General features: G+C 36.1%; 1 protein-coding gene and 1 long non-coding RNA gene across 5 annotated transcripts in view; both read right to left on the minus strand.

Moving 5' to 3' along the window:
• Positions 1–584: 584 nt before the first annotated feature.
• On the minus strand, positions 585–3,482 carry LOC129443140 (uncharacterized). Of its 4 annotated transcripts, XR_012372128.1 has the most exons (9): positions 3,242–3,482; positions 3,114–3,160; positions 2,954–3,037; positions 2,358–2,448; positions 2,209–2,259; positions 1,946–1,994; positions 1,789–1,857; positions 1,019–1,126; positions 585–919 (listed from the first exon to the last, which is right to left on the minus strand). It is a non-coding gene; the product is annotated as an uncharacterized lncRNA (long non-coding RNA). The 4 variants fall into 4 exon arrangements; XR_012372129.1 differs by lacking the exon at positions 3,114–3,160; XR_012372130.1 differs by having other exon boundaries at positions 2,388–2,448; positions 2,954–3,482.
• A 1,468-nt stretch (positions 3,483–4,950) lies between these two features.
• kiaa1109 (KIAA1109 ortholog) overlaps positions 4,951–19,471 on the minus strand; it is an 81,142-nt gene continuing 66,621 nt past the window's right edge. Inside the window, exons 77-88 of the mRNA XM_073873111.1 lie at positions 19,304–19,441; positions 15,556–15,771; positions 15,154–15,307; positions 13,475–13,632; positions 13,199–13,388; positions 12,896–13,113; positions 12,560–12,808; positions 9,314–9,517; positions 9,029–9,225; positions 7,690–7,822; positions 7,055–7,223; positions 4,951–6,022 (exon numbers count right to left, since the gene is read on the minus strand). Coding sequence (XP_073729212.1) covers positions 5,803–6,022; positions 7,055–7,223; positions 7,690–7,822; positions 9,029–9,225; positions 9,314–9,517; positions 12,560–12,808; positions 12,896–13,113; positions 13,199–13,388; positions 13,475–13,632; positions 15,154–15,307; positions 15,556–15,771; positions 19,304–19,441 — 2,246 coding nt within the window. The 3' untranslated portion in view covers positions 4,951–5,802. The remainder of the gene's footprint in view (positions 6,023–7,054; positions 7,224–7,689; positions 7,823–9,028; positions 9,226–9,313; positions 9,518–12,559; positions 12,809–12,895; positions 13,114–13,198; positions 13,389–13,474; positions 13,633–15,153; positions 15,308–15,555; positions 15,772–19,303; positions 19,442–19,471) is intronic.

A 19,471-nucleotide genomic window follows, 5' to 3' on the forward strand; every position in this document is an offset into this window, starting at 1 on the left:
AAATATAGATGGTTTAATTTATTCCCTCAACAGCTGACACCCTCAGTACACTACCTCGACATTACGCTGGTTTTTGTAAGTGACACGACAATATAATGCGAAGCATGGTTATGTAGATGTACCTTGATTAATATATTCAAACACACACATTATATGTATAAAATGTGTTTGTGTAACACATGGTAATCCATATGCCAACAAAGACTTTTACAACAATAAAACCTTACTTTTTAAAATGGTCAATCTTACAAATTAAAATTACTTTTCGCAAGGAAGTAACTAGGTCGTATTTGATTTCTGAACTGCATTACTGAAAACCTTATTAATCCTAAATGTAGTCTCCTATTTCTATATAAAAAACGTAAAAAAAATACATTTAATAACCCCTTTAAACACTTTCTTTCTAAAATCATTGGTAATTTAAATAGGCCTATTACAAAAAATTGTCACAGCTAAATTAAGAATTTATTAATTAAATGGACTTCATGCCTGCTTAATACATAGCAAATTATGTTTACATGGAATATGAGAAACCCTAAAGAACAATAGACTGATGTAAATGACTGAAACCTTGTTTTCATGCACGTGTTTGCCATAGCTTTTTTATTAGAACACTATACACTGCAAAGTTTAACTTTAAATTATTAATTCATACATCAAAACCAGTTGATCTCAGTTCATTCACGCTTAACACACCAATGAGTTTTCTGCCACAAAAAAAACAGTCCTGGAAGCAAAATCCTGTGCAAACATCCGAGTAAAAGCCCAGAAGTTCACCACGTCGGCCTCTTCCCCTAAACCCAGGTGGGTATGACTTGAAAAGGGCTCTGCACTGCAAGCATTCCCTGACGCTGTACACAATCTAAACTCTGTCTAGTAGACAGGACTGAAATTCTTCCAGATGGCCACACCTTAAAGTCTAAAGACAAAATACAGGAAAGATAAATAAAAAGTTTAACTGCCTCATACTACAAAATTCAATTGAAGAATGTGCATTGAACAGGGGGGTGAATCTTACCGTCTGGCCATGTAAAGTGTTGCACTGCTTTCCGAAAAACTTCTTGAGTGACCACATCCATAAACTTAAATCTGCATCCCAGAGAAAGTGTCAAATACGCAGAGTCACCTGTTGAAACAAAAACAAACATATGTTTATTTAGACTTTTAAAGTCATTAAACATTATATGAACACAGACTACAGACAACCTTAGTTTAGACAAACCTGAAAGATTGTTGTCACAACTTCATACTAAATAAAGATTAATATTATTTTATAATACTACAAATAAAATATTAATATATACAGTACTGTGCAGAAGTCTTAGGCATGTTTTTTTTACACAGAAATATAAATGTTTTAAGCCAGTTATTTTTATCTTTGCTGTAGTGTGTCAGTAGGAAATTTCAGTTTACAATTCCAAACATTCATTTTGCGTTTAATTGTAATAATCCAGCTTGGTATTTACAAGGAGTCTGACGACCGGCAGTATGATCCACATGGGGATCTTTTGTATTGAATATAAATATTTGTCTTATAATGGTGAACAGAACCCACATTGGATAGCAAACAGAAATTGAGTTAAGCTTAAATGTTATTAAATGTCTTTGATGCTGATGTTAACTGATAATATTAAATGATCTGCAGTGCTGACCAATATAGTACTTGTACTTAATCCCTTCAATTTCATATCTGAACAACTATGTAGTTGTAACAACTAAGAAAAAAATACCTCTGCATGCACACACATGTTATTATTAGTTCTTAATAAATGTATGTGCACAAATAACCTGATTCACTGGACTCTGCCTGAAGACATTGCCTTTTGAATAGTGAAGACCCCCCTCAGTGGTTGAGTGCTAAAAGAACAAATGACAAGAGGTAGGTATATTGGTAGATATGGTACAGAGTAATGTTTAATGTACGAACATTCTAATAGCTACATACATTGTCCAGGAGAACAGAACACCACCACCTACTAATCAGAGGCATCATTCTGAAAAAAAAAACAATAATAATATTATATACATACACACACAATCACCATGTATGTCTGTTTAAATAACTTAAGAAATTTAATGACATGACCTCTGTAAAATCTAATTCCAGACCCAAAGCCATGTACAGAGTGTAAAATCCACAAAGAACGAGAAAATTAGCAGGTTATATAACTTACAATTTTTAACAATAACTCTTCAAATTTTACCTACCATTAGTATGATAATCCCAAAGTGGTTCCCACTCATCTGCTTCGGGATTCCCTGTGAGGTTTGGATGAAAACAATCACATAGTTTTACCTTTACAGATTACCATCACATCAATTATTGTAAGTGTTATAATTTATGTAATGAAATAGACTTTTGTTAGCATGTATATAAAATGTTTCACTTCAAATGTATTGGCAGTTTTCTCTGTCTAATTTCTGCTGTCGATGAGTTTTGCAATGTTTCTGTAAAGAAAAATGACACCCAATATTTTAGGGATGTAGTCCTTAATGTCAATTAACACATTTATATTTAATTTTCAAGTGTCATATATGTGGTTTGTTGATACATAACTGACATTTTTAATAAACAGAAAATATGTGATTACAGTTTAAAACAGAACCACTGTAATCTCTGAACACATTCTGATAACATTTCTGTAACCTGAATGTGTCAATATACGGTCCAAAATCCTGCTTGTTGCATATGGGTTAAGAAAATACATTTCTAGTGTCTTTGGTTTGTCTATCTGTATAACGCACATGCTCTACACAAACATCTCTGTAATGGTTTATGTAATTAATAGCATTGTGCAACTTAACAAAATTCAACAGCACATTGTTTAGTATTGGATATTGCTAAACTGACATTAGGCTAAAATATGTAGAACCAAATCAGAGCCTAGGAAATATGTTGTTTATATTCAGTGATAGTACAATCATTCATAAGATACAACATTCCAGAACTTACCAAAAAAGACAACCCAGAAAAACAAGAATGTAGTGAAAGCCAGGTCACTATCACGTAGGAATAAGCAACATACACATTGACATCCTGTAACAAAGAAACAATTATCAGATACATATTCTATATCTCGTTATCAATAAAATAATTTAGACTGTTACTTTACCATGCAGAAAGCGATGTGCTTTATGATTCTTAGGCAACAGTTCAAATCTATAATTTTAAATAAAACAAATAAAATTCGTTCATTTGACATTTTTCCATCTCATTTTACTAATAAAAAATGTATTTTACCGTTGCTTCCACTTTTTCTGAACACTTCTACCAAAGAACTCTTTGCTTTCACCTCAGGCAATCAACTTGGTTATTATTACTCTGCTGCCGCAGTTGCCACCGTTTCAACGCTAACTGCCCCCTGCTGGGTCGGAAGAAAATGCCAAAGGCGGGGGGGAACAAATATGGGCGGCACGACACGTGTCGCTCCGCCAAGAAGTGTCGCCCCGCCTCATCGTCCAGGGTGCACCCTGGGGTTACTCAGCGCCACAGCACTGTCGCAAAGGAAAAGAAGACAACTCTTTAGGTCACAAAGTTCGCTGTATGCCTTCCAGCATGTCATATGAATATCATTTCATGGGTTTTATTTTCTTCAAACGCCAAAAGGTCAAGTAGCTCACGCCTACAAGCCAGTTGTTACGGTGGTCACTTGGTTAAAGAAATACTAAAAAAATTGCCTTAAAGGAGAATCGAACCCGGGTCACCCATGTCATAGGTCCGTGACGCAGAGTCACGTAATATAAGTCACTCTCTACACTCCTCAAGAAGCCTCCAACAAAATTCACGTTCAAAAAAGGTGTTCGGGCGCCAGACAGGATTTATGCAAGCAATATAACATTACTTATTAGTCCAAAAGCATGATGGCCTAGTCAGCATCGGTCAGGAACTCCTCCTCTTCCTCTAGTTCACGCCAGTGAGCGAACGCTGGCCCAATATTGATACTCGTCCTTCCTTTTATTCTGTCACTCTCCAATTTTCTATTTCTAGTCAAAATCTTGGGTTTCTTTTTCTTAGTTGCTGCTTCAGCCATGACAAAAACATCAGGAAAATAAATAGTTGCTCTCTCACGTCCGAATTTGAGGAAGTGGCATAAAGCAGTCGAATTTTGTATTTCTTTTTGTGCTCGGGTCAAACCCCTCGAAACCCCATGTTTAAAAGTAGGCCTACGAGTAAAAGCAATACAGACCCCGTCCGGCTATGGTAGACATGCCATTCAACCTATTTTAAGTTGATGTACCATCACAAGGGTCTTGAAAATATATTATGAAGGTTGAATAACTACAAAGTGTCACTATAAATCTTAAAAAAAAATAGAGTCTATGCTTTAAATAGAGTATGCTATTTGTACAAACAGCCTCATTATGTAGTATGTATACTGTGCACAAAATATCTATGTTAAAGGGACACTTTTTTGAAAATAGGCATTTTCCAGCTCCCCTTAAGTTAAACATTTGATTTTTACCGTTTTGGAATCCATTCAGCTGATCTCTGGGTCTGGCGGTACCACTTTTAGCATAGCTTAGCATAGCATAATCCATTGAATCCGATTAGACCATTAGCATCATGCTCAAAAATGACCAAAGAGTTTTGATATTTTTCCTTTTTAAAACTTGACTCTTCCGTAGTTACATTGTGTACTAAGACCAACAGAAAATTAAAAGTTGCGATTTTCTAGGCCGATATGGCTAGGAACTATTTTCATTCTGGCGTAATAATCAAGGACTTCGCAGCTGTAACATGGCTGCAGGAGGCGCAATGATATTACACAGTGCCCAAAAATAGTCCCCTGCTATTGAAAGTTACCAAACATTAGTATGCATAAATCTCATAATGAAGACTTACCCGCTTTACATTGATTCTGAATATTGCCTGTCTGTATAATAAGTAGAATAATTCATCTTAATTTCTGATCACATCTCTATAAATATAAACATGAAAAATGACATTCATTTTAGTAGTAATGATTTTATTCAGTTAAGAAATTGATCATAGCATTGAACATACTGTATTTACCTCTGTATATACAAAGGTCTATTGCACTTATTATGAAAAAGCAAATTAAAGAAAACACTATCACCACAGACCTAACATGGGTAACAGCTTACGCAATGAACATATTTACAGATCTCAAATCTATTTAAGTTAAAGAGCCTTTCTGTATAGGCCAGTTCATATTACACAGGACAATCTGGGGTTCAGAGTTTATTCGCAGGTACAGAATATCTGAGGCATACCAACTTGATCACTCCCCAAAATTGTTCATAAAATTTGGTCACTCTCAAAAGAAAAATTTAGATATTCACACTTCACAGACGTCGTCTGCCGACTACAACACTTGACCACCCGTACAGCAGTTACCTGTATCAATCGCTCTTAAAATGTTAAATAAAAGGATTTAAACAAAAATCTGATTGGCAAAATTCAGCAGTATATTCAAACACAAGATGCTTTTAAAATCATGTAAACCAAGAACAAACCTGCATACTGTAGCTTAAGATCACTGGTATTTTGTTAGTGTCGATAATGTGTAAGTGCATTTAAGATTTGTTAAAAAGCCCAAAACGACATAAAGCAGCAATGATCCAACATCTACTTGGTCTGAAAATGTGCCTGAATAAAAAATAAAAAACACTTTCAGTCAATTCAAGAGCTATGGCCATATGAACCAGGGCAAACAATGTCTTCACACGGTATAGCAGGGATGTGCTGTACAGTAGTAGCAATAAATCCAGTGCTTTTAGACAAGGTATAAAAAAGATGGCTCCAGGCAGCGGAAATGTATTAATACACTCAAGTGTGAGTTAATGCTCATCTTTGTCTCTTTGAGCTCTCTTTTCTTTCTCATCCTGCAGTGCTTTGCCAAGTTTTTTGATGAGAACAGAGAGAACCTTATCCAGAGGATCCATCACTCCTCTCTGAAGCCACTTGGGAATGGTGGTCCTGGCATGATGAAATCCTAGCTTCTGTAGGATGTAATCCACTCCCACTGGATCGATCTTGCGGCCCGTCCACGAGATCAGCCTGAAATAATTAACGAGTTTCATCTTACATCAATTTGGTATTAATATTAAACACATGCATGTGGCTGATGCTTTATTCCATATTTACTCAAAGTACAGAATAAGCTTTTTATCAGTTTGTGCATTGGCGTACAAAGCAATAGTGTTTACTGTATTTAACTGCAAATAATATCTGATTAAATGTCTATTTCAGGGGTCTTCAACTACTCTTCTTTGAGGGACAGATTTTAAAAATGTAAATATGATGCGGGCCAAACTTTAACCTTCTATAAATATTTACTTTTACCTATATGTATATATTTATATTATTATTATTATAAATATGCTAAAACTTATGTTGTTTTTGTTGCTTTTTGTTACATATTTAAAAAATACATGCATTTTCAATAAAGATGCACACATCTTATATCCCCCGGGGCGCCAGTTGATGAGCCTTGGTCTATTTCGGCCAAGCGCGGTACAGATCAGCCATACATTGTCAAATTAAAATATCTAATCAATATATCAGCTATTATTAAAATATCACTACTTTATGTATGAAGTTAACAAATTCAAAAATGTAAAAAGAATACATTTTCATCTAACATTAGAAGTGTGCAATATTACCGCAAAAATGAATAACGGTTATGTCACATATTAATCTTGCTTAATATGACAGACGGTACACAAACTGCAATTTGGCCACACAATTCTTTAGTGACATAATAGGAGTGTGTACATTTATGTGACCCGGGACCACACAACCAGTCATAAGGGTCAATTTTTTTAAATTGAAATTAATGTATGCATCATTTGAAAGCTGAATAAATAGCTGTTCCAATGATGTATGTATGGTTTTTACATATTACTAATGATAAAAACATTTTTTATATATTTACGGTAAGGAAATTACTAAATATCTTCATGAAACATGACCTTTACTTGATTGTTTTGACCCATACATGTATTTTTTGCTATATAACCGTGCTACATATGACTGGTTTTGTGGTCCAGGGAATTGTGTTATGGTTAGATGACATGGCTAAAGTTTTACCGTAGTGTGGGTTCTAGATGCCAGGTGTTACAGAGGAACTCTCTCCAGTCTACTGTGGTGTAGTTCACAATCTCTTCCTTCTCTTTCTTCTCCGATGAAGTCTCGTCCTGCTGCGCTGTCGGGCTCTTCTGACCCGGTCGAGACGTAAAGAGGCGCGGGGCGAACAGAGCTGTAACACCAGCAATGAAAAATCATTTAACCTGACATGTCTCCATGAAACACTATATTGTTGTGTAGAATTAGATTTGATCCGTCGACTGATTTGATTCGATTTGCAGCTTTAGGATCGAATTTACATATTTGCCAGACGCTTATTCAGAGACTTGCAGTGCATTCAAAATAAACATTTTATTAATATCAAACCCATGACCTTGGCTTTGTTAGTGCTGTATAGGTATAGATTATCATATGAACTAATAACAACAGCATAGCTTATATCATCACAGTTGTATGGCAATTGGTATTTCAGTAAACTAGAAATATATTTTATATTATTATTATTATTACTACAATATATTACAAAGATTTGACCTATAATAATAGGCATGAATGAATATTCCAGGTAAATTTATAAAGAAAGTCATTTTATTTCATGTTGTTACAGAAATCTGTGTTGTTAGTACTCATGTTCTCACCTTTCTCCTTTTCTTTCAGGTATGCTGACACCAGGTCATGTAGGAACATGATGAGCTCTGCATCCATGGTAACACAGATGTGATCCGTGAACTCGGTCACAACGCTGCACTCCACTTTGGGTTTACTGCCGGCATCTACAGTACAACACACACCACAGTCAGTGCTCAATTTATATTCATGCATTTGGCAGATACTTATATACAAAGCATATTACAGTGCATTCATGGAAAACGCTTCATGGCATTGTGTGTCCTAACATTACATTGATGTGCATAAATTGTAATTTATTTCTTAAATTATGTAATTATTCTTAATGGTGCTAAAGAATGCATTGATACAATATGTTAACTCTTTCCCCGCCATAAGAGAAAACGCTTCCCTGCCAATGACGAGTATTTACAGCAATCTGTAATACCGCTATTATACACCAGGTGGTGATCGTTCACAACTTATAAAACCCAGAAGTGTCACCCTAGGGCAAACAGCTGTATGTCGGTGTAAGCTTTTGAATTTGATCTCTATCAAAAGTTCTTCACAAAAATGGAATTATCTCAGCTTTTTGCTCATAAAATTTGGTGTTTATGAAAATACCTACCCATATTGATAAGTGATAAAAAGAGAACTAATGAAACTTTTTTTTTTTGAAAGCAGAGGGTCTGTTCTATCATTTGGTATATTGTATGTTTATATATTTAAAGACGAAAATTTTCTGGAATGCATTAAACTTTTGTGAAAATTAATGAAAAATTTCTGGTGGCTGGCAACTTTTTAAAAAACACTGGCGGGGAAAGAGTTAAATTGTTCTCTGATATCTACATAGAGGAAGATAAAGATTTTGAGGAACAACTAATTGTTTGGAGATTGGTAATAGACGTTTCTGAGGGGTAAGTTTGTGTTTTGTTTCAGTATGGACCTGCAAAGCGTAACATAATGCTACGTTCACACCAGCCGCGGTAGAGGCGTCAAGCGCAAGTGATTTCAATGTTAAGTCAGTGTGAAGACACGTTAACGCGCGTCTGGAGGTCTCGTGGCATGAATGAGGCATCTAGTTTGCGCGAACGGCACGAATTGAGCATTGCCGCGGAAAACGCACGAGTTGAAATTTTTGAACTTTGGCGGAAAAACGCAGCGCGTTAACCAATCAGAAGCTTGCTCTAGTAGTGACGTGATTACAGGAAGCGAGCTAAGTCACAGAAGCCCCTCCCATGATGCTAATTTCTGCGTGAATGTCTCAATGACTAGAATAGCATCACATTAGGAGTATAGCTAAGATACTAATCCCAAATGACACAATTTGCACTACATGTGAAAATAAAATTTGATGGTATATTAGTTTGTATCACTGAGAGAAGGTTCCTCTGGATCTTGTACATGGATGGATTTGAATTGGAGCTGCATTTTGGGAAGGGCAAAGATGGTCTCGGTTTCGTGGTTGTAGCTGGAGGATCCTCTGAATCCACTCAGAAGACTGGCGCTCTTCGCCGCCGCTCCGGTTTCAGAATTATTTGCATCCACGTTCCTCAGTAGATTCAGCTCTGGTACAGAGATAAACAGATTAAAGAGATGCAACAGAAAACACTGACCACTGAGTGTCCTTTGTTACAAGTGATATCTTCACATTACCTTCATTTCTCATGGCAGTGACGTAGTTGAACCATTCTTTGACTGTGGCCACCCCATGCGGGGGGTTTTCATGTCGACGGCGGGTAACCTTTGTGATGGTTGCCATTGGACTCTCCAAAGCGCCACAAGGCTTGGTTACCATGGTATTATGACCCAGGTGAAAGTCAAGCGTCTGAACAATGTATGTAGAGTCATCACTGGAGCCTGTACAAACAAAACCTTTTAGTGACCTTTTACAATGAATCATCCTGATAAACTTATGACTCATAACTTCTTTAAAAGAGAGAGAGTGGGAGAAAGATGGTTAGAGAGATAAACAGAGTGAGAGAAAGGTAGAGAAAGAAACAATGAATAAATGAAAAAATAAAATGAAAGATAGAGAGAGTGAGTGAAATAAAGAAAAAATAAATGAATAAATGAATAAGTAAATAAATGATTTAACTCTTAAGAAAGACGGAAAGAAAGAAAGGGAAGAAAGACAGAGAGTGAAAGAATAAAAATGTGAATGAAAGACAGAGAGAGTGAAAAAAGAAAGATAAAGAAAGTGAAAGAAAGAAAAATGAAAGAAAGAAAGAAAAATCTCTTATGAATGAAAGACAGAGTAAAAAAGTGAATGAATGAAACCTTGAGAGAGAGAGAGAGAGAGAGAGAAAATAATAAAAGATCTCTTTTGTAAATGAAAGACAGAGAGAGAGAGAGAGAGAGAGAGAGAGAGAGAGAGAAAAGAAAGATGTAGTGAAAGATCTCTTTTAAGAATGAAAGACAGAGAGTGAAAGGTGAATGAAAGTAAATGAAAGAACGAAAGAAAAAAGAAAGAAAGAAGAAAAAGAAAGTGAAAGAATAAATACAAGACAAAGAGAGTGAAACAAAGAAAGAGTAAAAAAAGAAAAAAAAAGTGAAAGAGTGAATGAAAGACAGAGAGAGTGAAATAAATAAAGAGTAAAAGAAGAAAAGAAAGTGAACGAGTGAATGAAAGACAGAGAGAGTGAAAAAAGAAAGATGGAGTGAAAGATCTCTTTTAAGAATGAATGACAGAGAGTGAAGAAGTAAAAAAGTGAATGAAAAAAAGAAAGAAAAAAGAAAGAAAGAAGAAAAAGAAAGTGAAAGAATGAACACAAGACAGAGTGGAACAAAGAAAAAGTGAAAGAAGAAAAAAAAGTGAAAGCGTGAATGAAAGACAGAGAGAGTAAAAAAGAAAGATGGAGTAAAAGATCTCTTTTGAGAATGAAAGACAGAGAGAGTGAAAAAAGAAAGATGCAGTGAAAGATCTCTTTTGAGAATGAAAGACAAAGAGTGAAAGAGTAAAAAAGTGAATAAAAGAAAGAAGAAAAAGAAAGTGAAAGAATGAATACAAGACAGAGAGAGTAAAAAAGAAAGATGGAGTGAAAGATCTCTTTTAAGAATGAAAGACAGAAAGTGAAAGATTAAAAAGGTGAATGAAAGAAAGAAAGAAAAAAAGGGAAGAAGAAAAAGAAAGTGAAAGAATGAATACAAGACAGAAAGAGTGAAACAAAGAAAGAGTGAAAGAAAAAAAGTGAAAGAGTGAATGAAAGACAGAGAGAGTAAAAAAGAAAGATGGAGTAAAATATCTCTTTTGAGAATGAAAGACAGAGAGAGAGAGTGAAAAAAGAAAGATGCAGTGAAAGATCTCTTTTGAGAATGAAAGACAAAGAGTGAAAGAGTAAAAAAGTGAATAAAAGAAAGAAAGAAGAAAAAGAAAGTGAAAGAATGAATACAAGACAGAGAGAGTAAAAAAGAAAGATGGAGTGAAAGATCTCTTTTAAGAATGAAAGACAGAAAGTGAAAGATTAAAAAGGTGAATGAAAGAAAAAAAGAAAAAAAGGAAGAAGAAAAAGAAAGTGAAAGAATGAATACAAGACAGAGAGAGTAAAAAAGAAAGATGGAGTGAAAGATCTCTTTTGAGAATGAAAGACAGAAAGTGAAAGATTAAAAAGGTGAATGAAAGAAAGAAAGAAAAAAAGGGAAGAAGAAAAAGAAAGTGAAAGAATGAATACAAGACAGAAAGAGTGAAACAAAGAAAGAGTGAAAGAAAAAAAGTGAAAGAGTGAATGAAAGACAGAGAGAGTAAAAAAGAAAGATGGAGTAAAAGATCTCTTTTGAGAATGAAAGACAGAAAGTGAAAGAGTAAAAAAGTGAATGAAAGAAAGAAAAAAAAAAAAGAAAAAAGAAAGAAGAAAAAGAAAGTGAAATAATGAATACAAGACAGAGAGAGTGAAACAAAGAAAAAGTGAAAGAAAAAAAGTGAAAGAGTGAATGAAAGACAGAGAGAGTAAAAAAGAAAGAAGGAGTAAAAGATCTCTTTTGAGAATGAAATACAGAGAGAGTGAAAAAAGAAAGATGCAGTGAAAGATCTCTTTTGAGAATGAAAGACAGAGAGTGAAAGAGTAAATAAGTGAATGAAAAAAAGAAAGAAAAAAGAAAGAAAGAAGAAAAAGAAGGTGAAAGAATGAATAAACGACAGAAAGAGTGAAACAAAGAAAGAGTGAAAGAAGAAAAAAGTGAAAGAGTGAATGAAAGACAGAGAGAGTAAAAAAGAAAGATGGAGTAAAAGATCTCTTTTGAGAATGAAAGAAAGAGAGTGAAAGAGTAAAAAATTTAATAAAAGAAAGCAAGAAAAAAGAAAGAAGAAAAAGAAAGTGAAAGAATGAACACAAGACAGAGAGAGTATAAAAAAGGAAGATGGAGTAAAATATCTCTTTTGAGAATGAAAGACAGAGAGTGAAAGAGAAAAAAAGTTAATGAAAGAAAGAAAAAAGAAAAGGAAAGTGAAAGAATGAATACAAGACAGAGAGAGTGAAACAAAGAAAGAGTGAAAGAAGAAAAAGAAAGTGAAAGAGTGAATGAAATACAGAGATAGTATAAAAAATGAAGATGGAGTGAAAGATCTCTTGAGAATGAAAGACAGAGAGTGAAAGAGTAAAAAAGTGAATGAAAGAAAGAAAAAAGAGGAAAGTGAAAGAATGAATACAAGACAAAGAGAGTGAAACAAAGAAAGAGTGAAAGAAGAAAAAGAAAGTGAAAGAATGAATAAAAGACAGAGAGAGTGAAACAAAGAAAGAGTGAAAGAAGAAAAAGAAAGTGAAAGAATAAATACAGAGAGAGTATAAAAAGAAGATAGAGTAAAATATCTCTTTTAATAATGAAAGACAGAGTGAAAGAGTAAAAAAGTGAATGAAAGACAGGAAGAGTGAAAAAAGAAAGAAAGTCATTGTATTGATTGTGTACCATCCTCCCAGATCTTCTGTGCTTCAGTCCAGAAGGCGATGTTGGGCTCTTCCAGGTGAAACAGCACCCAGGACTTGGAACGAAAGTTAGGCCCATGGAAACAAGCCAGGGTCATGTGGTTGCCATGGAGACTCATGGAGCCACCCAGCTGCACAGCATCCTCCGGGAGAGGCATCTGGAACAGGGAGATGTGACATCCTGCCACCATCTTCAACACACTGGGCCAATGCCTGTGATGAGCTGCATCCATATCTGAGAGAAAGAGAGCAGCGTTTTATTATATCACTGTGATGTATTGAAAAATCTATTGTATGTATACACGAAGACAAGCACACTTATATAGCTCAGCTGCTTTATCCGTATTGATGACAGGAGTTTTGGGAGGCACGTAGGGCACCGGACCCCAGGTGGACAGGGCCCGCTTGCTGGTGTCAAACTGCTGGGTGAAAAACTCCTGCAGCTTCATGCCAATCTTTATCAGATCTGGGGTGGTGGATCGGGAGATTATCACCTGGAATATGTCCCACTGCAAGTCTCCGTGAACAAAGATCTCACTGGAGGACACACAAATCAGAGAATGAGGATTATTGTTGTGGAAAACTTCATCCACTTAGTAGACTTGCCAGCTCTTTCTGGTACCTTTTCTCAGAGAGACTGTCCTCAGTGGTGCAGAGATTCACCTTCCACTCATCTTGGACCTGTAGATCAGCATTACTGAAGATGCCCATCAATATGCTGGAGCCCATGTAGTCCAGTCGAGCCTCTGTGGAGCCCATGGTGATCTGGATCTTATGACTGGGCTGCTGATTTGGATGTTCTGAAATATGGGCTAGAAGAACAATCAGATATCAGTCTCTGAGGAGGAAGAGGTCCCACAGCAGTGTTTTGCACAAATGTCGAGTTCAGTGTACTTACAGACCATCTCCAGAGTGTTGACATCAATGTTGCCACCCACCACACCTCCTTTAGAATCCAGTTTGGATCGGCCGAGTCCAACAGACATGCTGATCTCGCGATCTCTGTTACTGCCTACTGACAGACGGCCCTGACTCTTCAACCCACTTGTTGTCCAGGTGTTTACATCAAAAACACATCAAGCAAATATAATTTACGGTTAAAGTGACAGGTTTGGACTGACATAAGGGGGGGAAATGATGAAAGTTTTCATTTTGGGGTACCGTATTTTTCGGTCTATAAGCTGCGTTTTTTTCATAACTTGTTGTCTACAGCTGCGAGAGTCCGCCATATGCTGCTTCTGTATTTTTGTAATTTAACGGATTAAGTGATGTGGAATGACGAGTATGCGAACTTCACGCTAGTTGCTTGTTCGGTTAATTTCCTATTCAACCTTCCATGTAAGTTCTGTATGCTATGGTTTATCGTTTAAATAACTGATAATATTACTTTTAACGTACAGACATCTATTCAGCCTGCTGTTCTGTCTGCTATTGTTTAGTTGAATAACTTGCCTTTCCAGATTAAATGTCTGTTCTTCGGCTTGGATTTTATAAAAAAAAAAATCTAAATAAACGCTACGTATAGTCCACTGTGACTTATATATGTTATTTCGCCTTAATGACGCATTTTTGAATGATGCGACTTATACTCCGGAGCGGCTTATATTCCAGAAAATACGATAAGTATCCAATTGAACTATTTGAGTCAACAATTTTAACCGTAAATGGGAAAGTCATCCCAAAAATCATTGTCCGTCTAAACAAACTGCTCGATGCTTTCGCGGTCTTAACAGTTTGCATTTATCGCTCTGTAAAAAAATGCGTATATGCACAGGCATGTAATGTTTCTTTGCCAGGTAAAATCGCCATCTACTGGCCTAGTATACGTTATACAGCAGATTTAGTTGTCTTCACGGATTCGTGTAAATGTGTTTTTTTAACAGCGTTGACGTGTGTACCTGAAATTTACTGTGTAAACATATCGTAAAGGCCCTTCACAGTATAACAATAACTATAAAATATTGTTATAAAAATCGTTTTATGCTAAAGAGAATAGCGGAGTTCACACCACCACTATAACTATAAAGATACAATGAATGATATCGTTGTGATCACTTTCTGAGCAATTTTTTCCAACTGACGAACGATAAATCATTAACAGCCAATCAAGTTTATTTAAACTAAGTGCACACGCATTTGAAATAACATGGTGGAAAAGCTTATTGCTGAGGTCCATAACATAAAATTACCTCAGATATCCAGTGCTGTTGCAGTTGCAGTGAAATTGACTATGTGTTGCTAAGTAAATGTAAGATATTAAATTACACAAACTACTAGATTCACAGTTTAGAGTTACGCGAAACATAAATGCAACACAAACAGCATATTTACACATTTAATGGCATGTTAACAATTGCAAAAGTTTTTATTGCAGGAAATATGCAATATTAGTTAATGCCAAGGTAAGTGATTTCTGCGAGTACCACATGCGTGAGCGAATGAACAAAGTGATCTTTATCGCCCGGTGATGTGGACGCTAAACTAGCTACCGTTGTAGTTAACAATGTAGTTATCGTTAAAGTGTGAATGAACCTTAAGTCTTAATAGATTAAGTTCTAAGGGCCATGGTGTACATACGTGTTGTTGCCCATCACGTTGCTCATGTTCATCTGGACATTAAGTTGTTTAAGGTTGATGGCAAACACCACCAGCGTTTCCCACGGCGATCCCTGCTGTGCCGCTGCTTTTCCATTCCGGAATGACGGAGTGGAGGTCTTGGTGACTGAGTCTACTGAGACACACACATTTTACATGAAGTTACCATTAAAGATGGAGTGCGTTTAAATCAATCAAATCATGGGGCCATCCACAAATTACTTAATTAAAACTGAAAAACATTACTCATTTTGATAATGTCAGACTAAAAAGTCAAAGTTTGGTTTTTAAAGGGTTAAAATGACCCTCAGACAGGGTGAATATCAAGGGAGTACCTCCTCGAAGCTGCACATGCAATAAACAGATTAGCGAGTACATATGCACCTCTGCGTGGTGCTGAGGAGTCCGACACGCTGCGGGAACGACCGGTGGCTGGAGATTTAAGGTGGGTGTGGCTTGGTGTGGCTTCACCAAAGACCGATGATGAGGGGTGTTGAGTGGACTGACCGTCCCATGTTCTCCAATACGCTTTACGGCTCGACTCAGGAGACAGGTGCTGGGCGATGCTCTCTGCTGAGTCTGGTGTGGCAGGACCTGAGGCTACACAAGCATAACAGATGTTATTACATGTGACCCTGTCTGTGAAATACAGGCTCAATTTAATTACAGTGCATATAAAAAGTCTACAAATCCTTGTTTAAATTGCAGGTTTTTGTAATGTAAACAAATGAAACCAAGAGGAATCATGTTGGAACCCGTTACATCTTGTCAAATAAAAAAAAATGCAATTTTAACGGGGGGGTGGGGGTTGTAGACTTTTTATGCACTGTATGAGATTAGGAGCATCCAAGTTTGATTTCACACTGATTTTAATCTTTGCCATAACCTTACTTATTAAAGATGTCATAGTTATATTTTACTGAATATTCTTTACATTATGTACACTGCAAAAAATGATTTTCCAAAAGAAAAATTCTTAGCATTTTTGTCTTGTTTTCAGTAAAAATATCAAAAAATTCTTAAAGTAAGATGTTTTTTCTTGATGAGCAAAACAACCCAAGAAAATAAGTCTAGATTTTAAACCAAAAATATCAAATTTAAGTGATTTTGTGCATAAAACACCCCATTGGCAGATTTTTTTTTTTTAGGTTAAGCTAATTTTTCTTGAATTTAAAGGTGCAGTGTGTAAATTTTGGCGGCATCTAGTGGTGAGGTTGCGAATTGCAACCAACGGCTTAAGGGCTCGTTATAGTCTTGCGTAGGTCCTACGGCGTAGCTGCGACGGCGTAGGTTCCGCGTCGGTTTTCATTTATACTTTTGCGTCGTCCTCCGCGTCCACGTGCAAACCGCTGGTAGGCAGTATCCATGCGTGTAACCAGAGTAGCAGCGTGACTGTCAGAGAAGAAGAAGCTTGGCAAGTTAACCCGCAAACGAAGAAGAAACAGCAACTTGTTGTATGATTTGAAAAGACCAGCAATGATGGAAGTAAATAAACAGCGACCTTTCGTTGCAGTTTGAGTTAAATCACTCCTCAACTTGGCCCATCTTTGTTTTCACCGTCGCAAACGGAAATACCTATGACGCAGTTTTTTTTACCTGACGGGAGGGGTTCTGGTGGACCAATCACAGCGCTTGCGGTCCGCGTATAACTGGCGCGCTGTTAACATTTTTGCGAGGTGCACGTCAGGCTACGCAGAGCTACGCACAGGCTACGGATTGTCGAACTTACGCACAACTATAAATCGCCCTTTAGTCCACGGCTCACCTCTCGCTTTTGAAACACATAGAGAAGCTACGGTAGCCACCACCGGACAAACATGTCATCGTCGGAGACAACTTAGTAAAAAAAATTGTCCGTTAAGGGGTTCTGTAGAAAAATGGCAGCACAAAAATGGCGACTTCCATGTAAGGGGACCCTCAATGTATTAACGGTAATAAACGCATAATGGTTAATCAAAGGTCTTTATACACCCCTGATAATATAGTTTTGTATATTATTTTGCATTTCTGTCAAAATATCCTTCTAAAAATTACACACTGCACCTTTAAAGTCGCAATGAAATTGAAATGAAAAACTATATATTAGGGCTGTCAATAGATTAAAAAAATTAATCTAGATTAATCGCATGATTTCATGAGTTAACTGCGATTAATCGCAAATTAATCGCACATTTTTATCCATTCTAAATTTACCCTAATTTAACACTTTTCAGGTTTTTAATATTCTAATCATATATACATATATAGATGCTTTATGCAAATGTATGTTAACAACAGCCTGTTTACATTTTAACAGAATCACCAGCCATTGTTTTGTATATGAATTTTCCTTTCAGAAAATTTTCTTTCTCCATTTTTGTTTGCTGCTGCATCATTTGTGACCTGTGCTGGCAAGTTGAGTCGGAATTAGCAAATTTTCAAAAAAATAGTTGTTAATATTTTGACATTCTCTATTAAAACATAGAACAATGCATGATTTGTTGAAATATAACAAAATATGACAGAACTACACGTGTTTGAAGTTGAAAGAGTCAAATTACCACAAACATTTCCACATCCATACATTATATTACCACATCAATACCTTAAAATCACTGGTAAAACTAATAGATTTAGCACACACAAAGCAAAAACATCATCAATGTATGTTCAACTTTTTTTCCTTTTGTTTGATTGACATTGAGACTGCTTAAAATCTAAGTGATCTAATATAATGTTACACATCAGATAGTTTTACCCAACAGTTAACCAAACATTTACTTAAAACATAACAGATTATAGAGCCTACCTGCGTGAATTCTTATCAAAACAGATATTTGTAAAACTGTAATTTTGTGTAGATGTCTATATATCCAGGTCGCGCACTCGCGCGTCTGTGTGCACGCGCTTCAGATATCAGTCAGTCAGCGTGAGGAGATCGCTTTTGAGTCTTGTCGCTCTTAATAACTCTTTAACATTAATCAGGTACCGAACTTTATCTCTCTTAATGACTCTTTTAACATCAAGCAAGTCCCGCAGTCTATTTTCTAAGTCATGCATAAAAGCGAAACCAAAATGAATTGAGACGCATCTTTGTACAGTATTAGATTAAGCATTAGGAGGACGGTAACGTTACACCTCTCAGACGTATAAATAAAGATCATATCAGATGTCCAACGAGCATTTAGAGCATTGGATTTGGTAGACGATTTGCTTAATGTTCTTATTTCTATGAAAACCTTTTACTCATTTAGAGAAAGTCACATTTGTCTGCGTCTCTGTTCATTCAACTATGGGCTGGACCAAGGGTCAAACAGAAATTGCGCGTTGCGTTAATCTCCGTTAATAAAATTAGTGGCGTTAAAATGAATTTGCGTTAACGCGTTATTAACGCGTTAATTTTGACAGCCCTACTATATATATATATATATATATATATATATATATTTCAATATTGTGGTATTATTAACAAATGACTTATTTGTGAGCTTCATTATTTTATAAAAATAAGTGTGTGCTCATAATCTTTAATGAAAAATGCAAATCTCCTCCCCTTCTCAAAACGATCTCTCTTCACTTCCAGTCATATGGTATGGCAGGTGGGCGGGGTCCGAGAGAAGATAGCAGCGGTTAGCAATTAGCAACACGACCCCACTTCAAACGATCCCATCAGATCTCGATGACAAATTCAAATCCAGCCTTGCCTTATTTCATTCCAGAAGCCGCTTCATTCGGATATACGTCACCACGGGGAAAATAAGGCAATCGCTACTTCCGTTTCATGGCGACTTTAAGTGTTTATTAAAAATGTTCTAGATTTTTTTGCTTACCCCATTGGCAGATTTTTTCTTGCTCTTTTTTCCACAAAATCAACTTAAATTTGATATTTTTGGTCTAAAAACTAGACTTATTTTCTTGGGTCATTTTGCGCATCAAGAAAAAGCATCCCAATGCAAGAATTTCTTGATATTTTTACTGAAAACAAGACAAAAATGCCAAGAATCTCTTTTCTTGAAAAATCATCTTCACTGCAAAAATGATTTAAGTAGAAAACAGGGAATCAGAAAAAATGACTGGGATTTACCAGACTGGGTCACAAATGCTTTCGAGAGTTCATCTGGAGCACAACTACATATTGTTAAAAGTGTATAACCTGGTAAATTAATGGTCTGGTCCCCTAAAAACAATCTTCTGGCGATGCTTCGGCGATACCAAGCCCGCGGGAATGCAAGAATCTCGCTCAGACGTCTCATATCATACTTAAAGGATGCAGAACCGATATCACACACCGCTAAAAAAAGCACAAGACATGCACACAAGT

Source organism: Misgurnus anguillicaudatus, chromosome 11, assembly GCF_027580225.2.
Source record: "Misgurnus anguillicaudatus chromosome 11, ASM2758022v2, whole genome shotgun sequence".
NCBI lineage: Eukaryota > Metazoa > Chordata > Actinopteri > Cypriniformes > Cobitidae > Misgurnus > Misgurnus anguillicaudatus.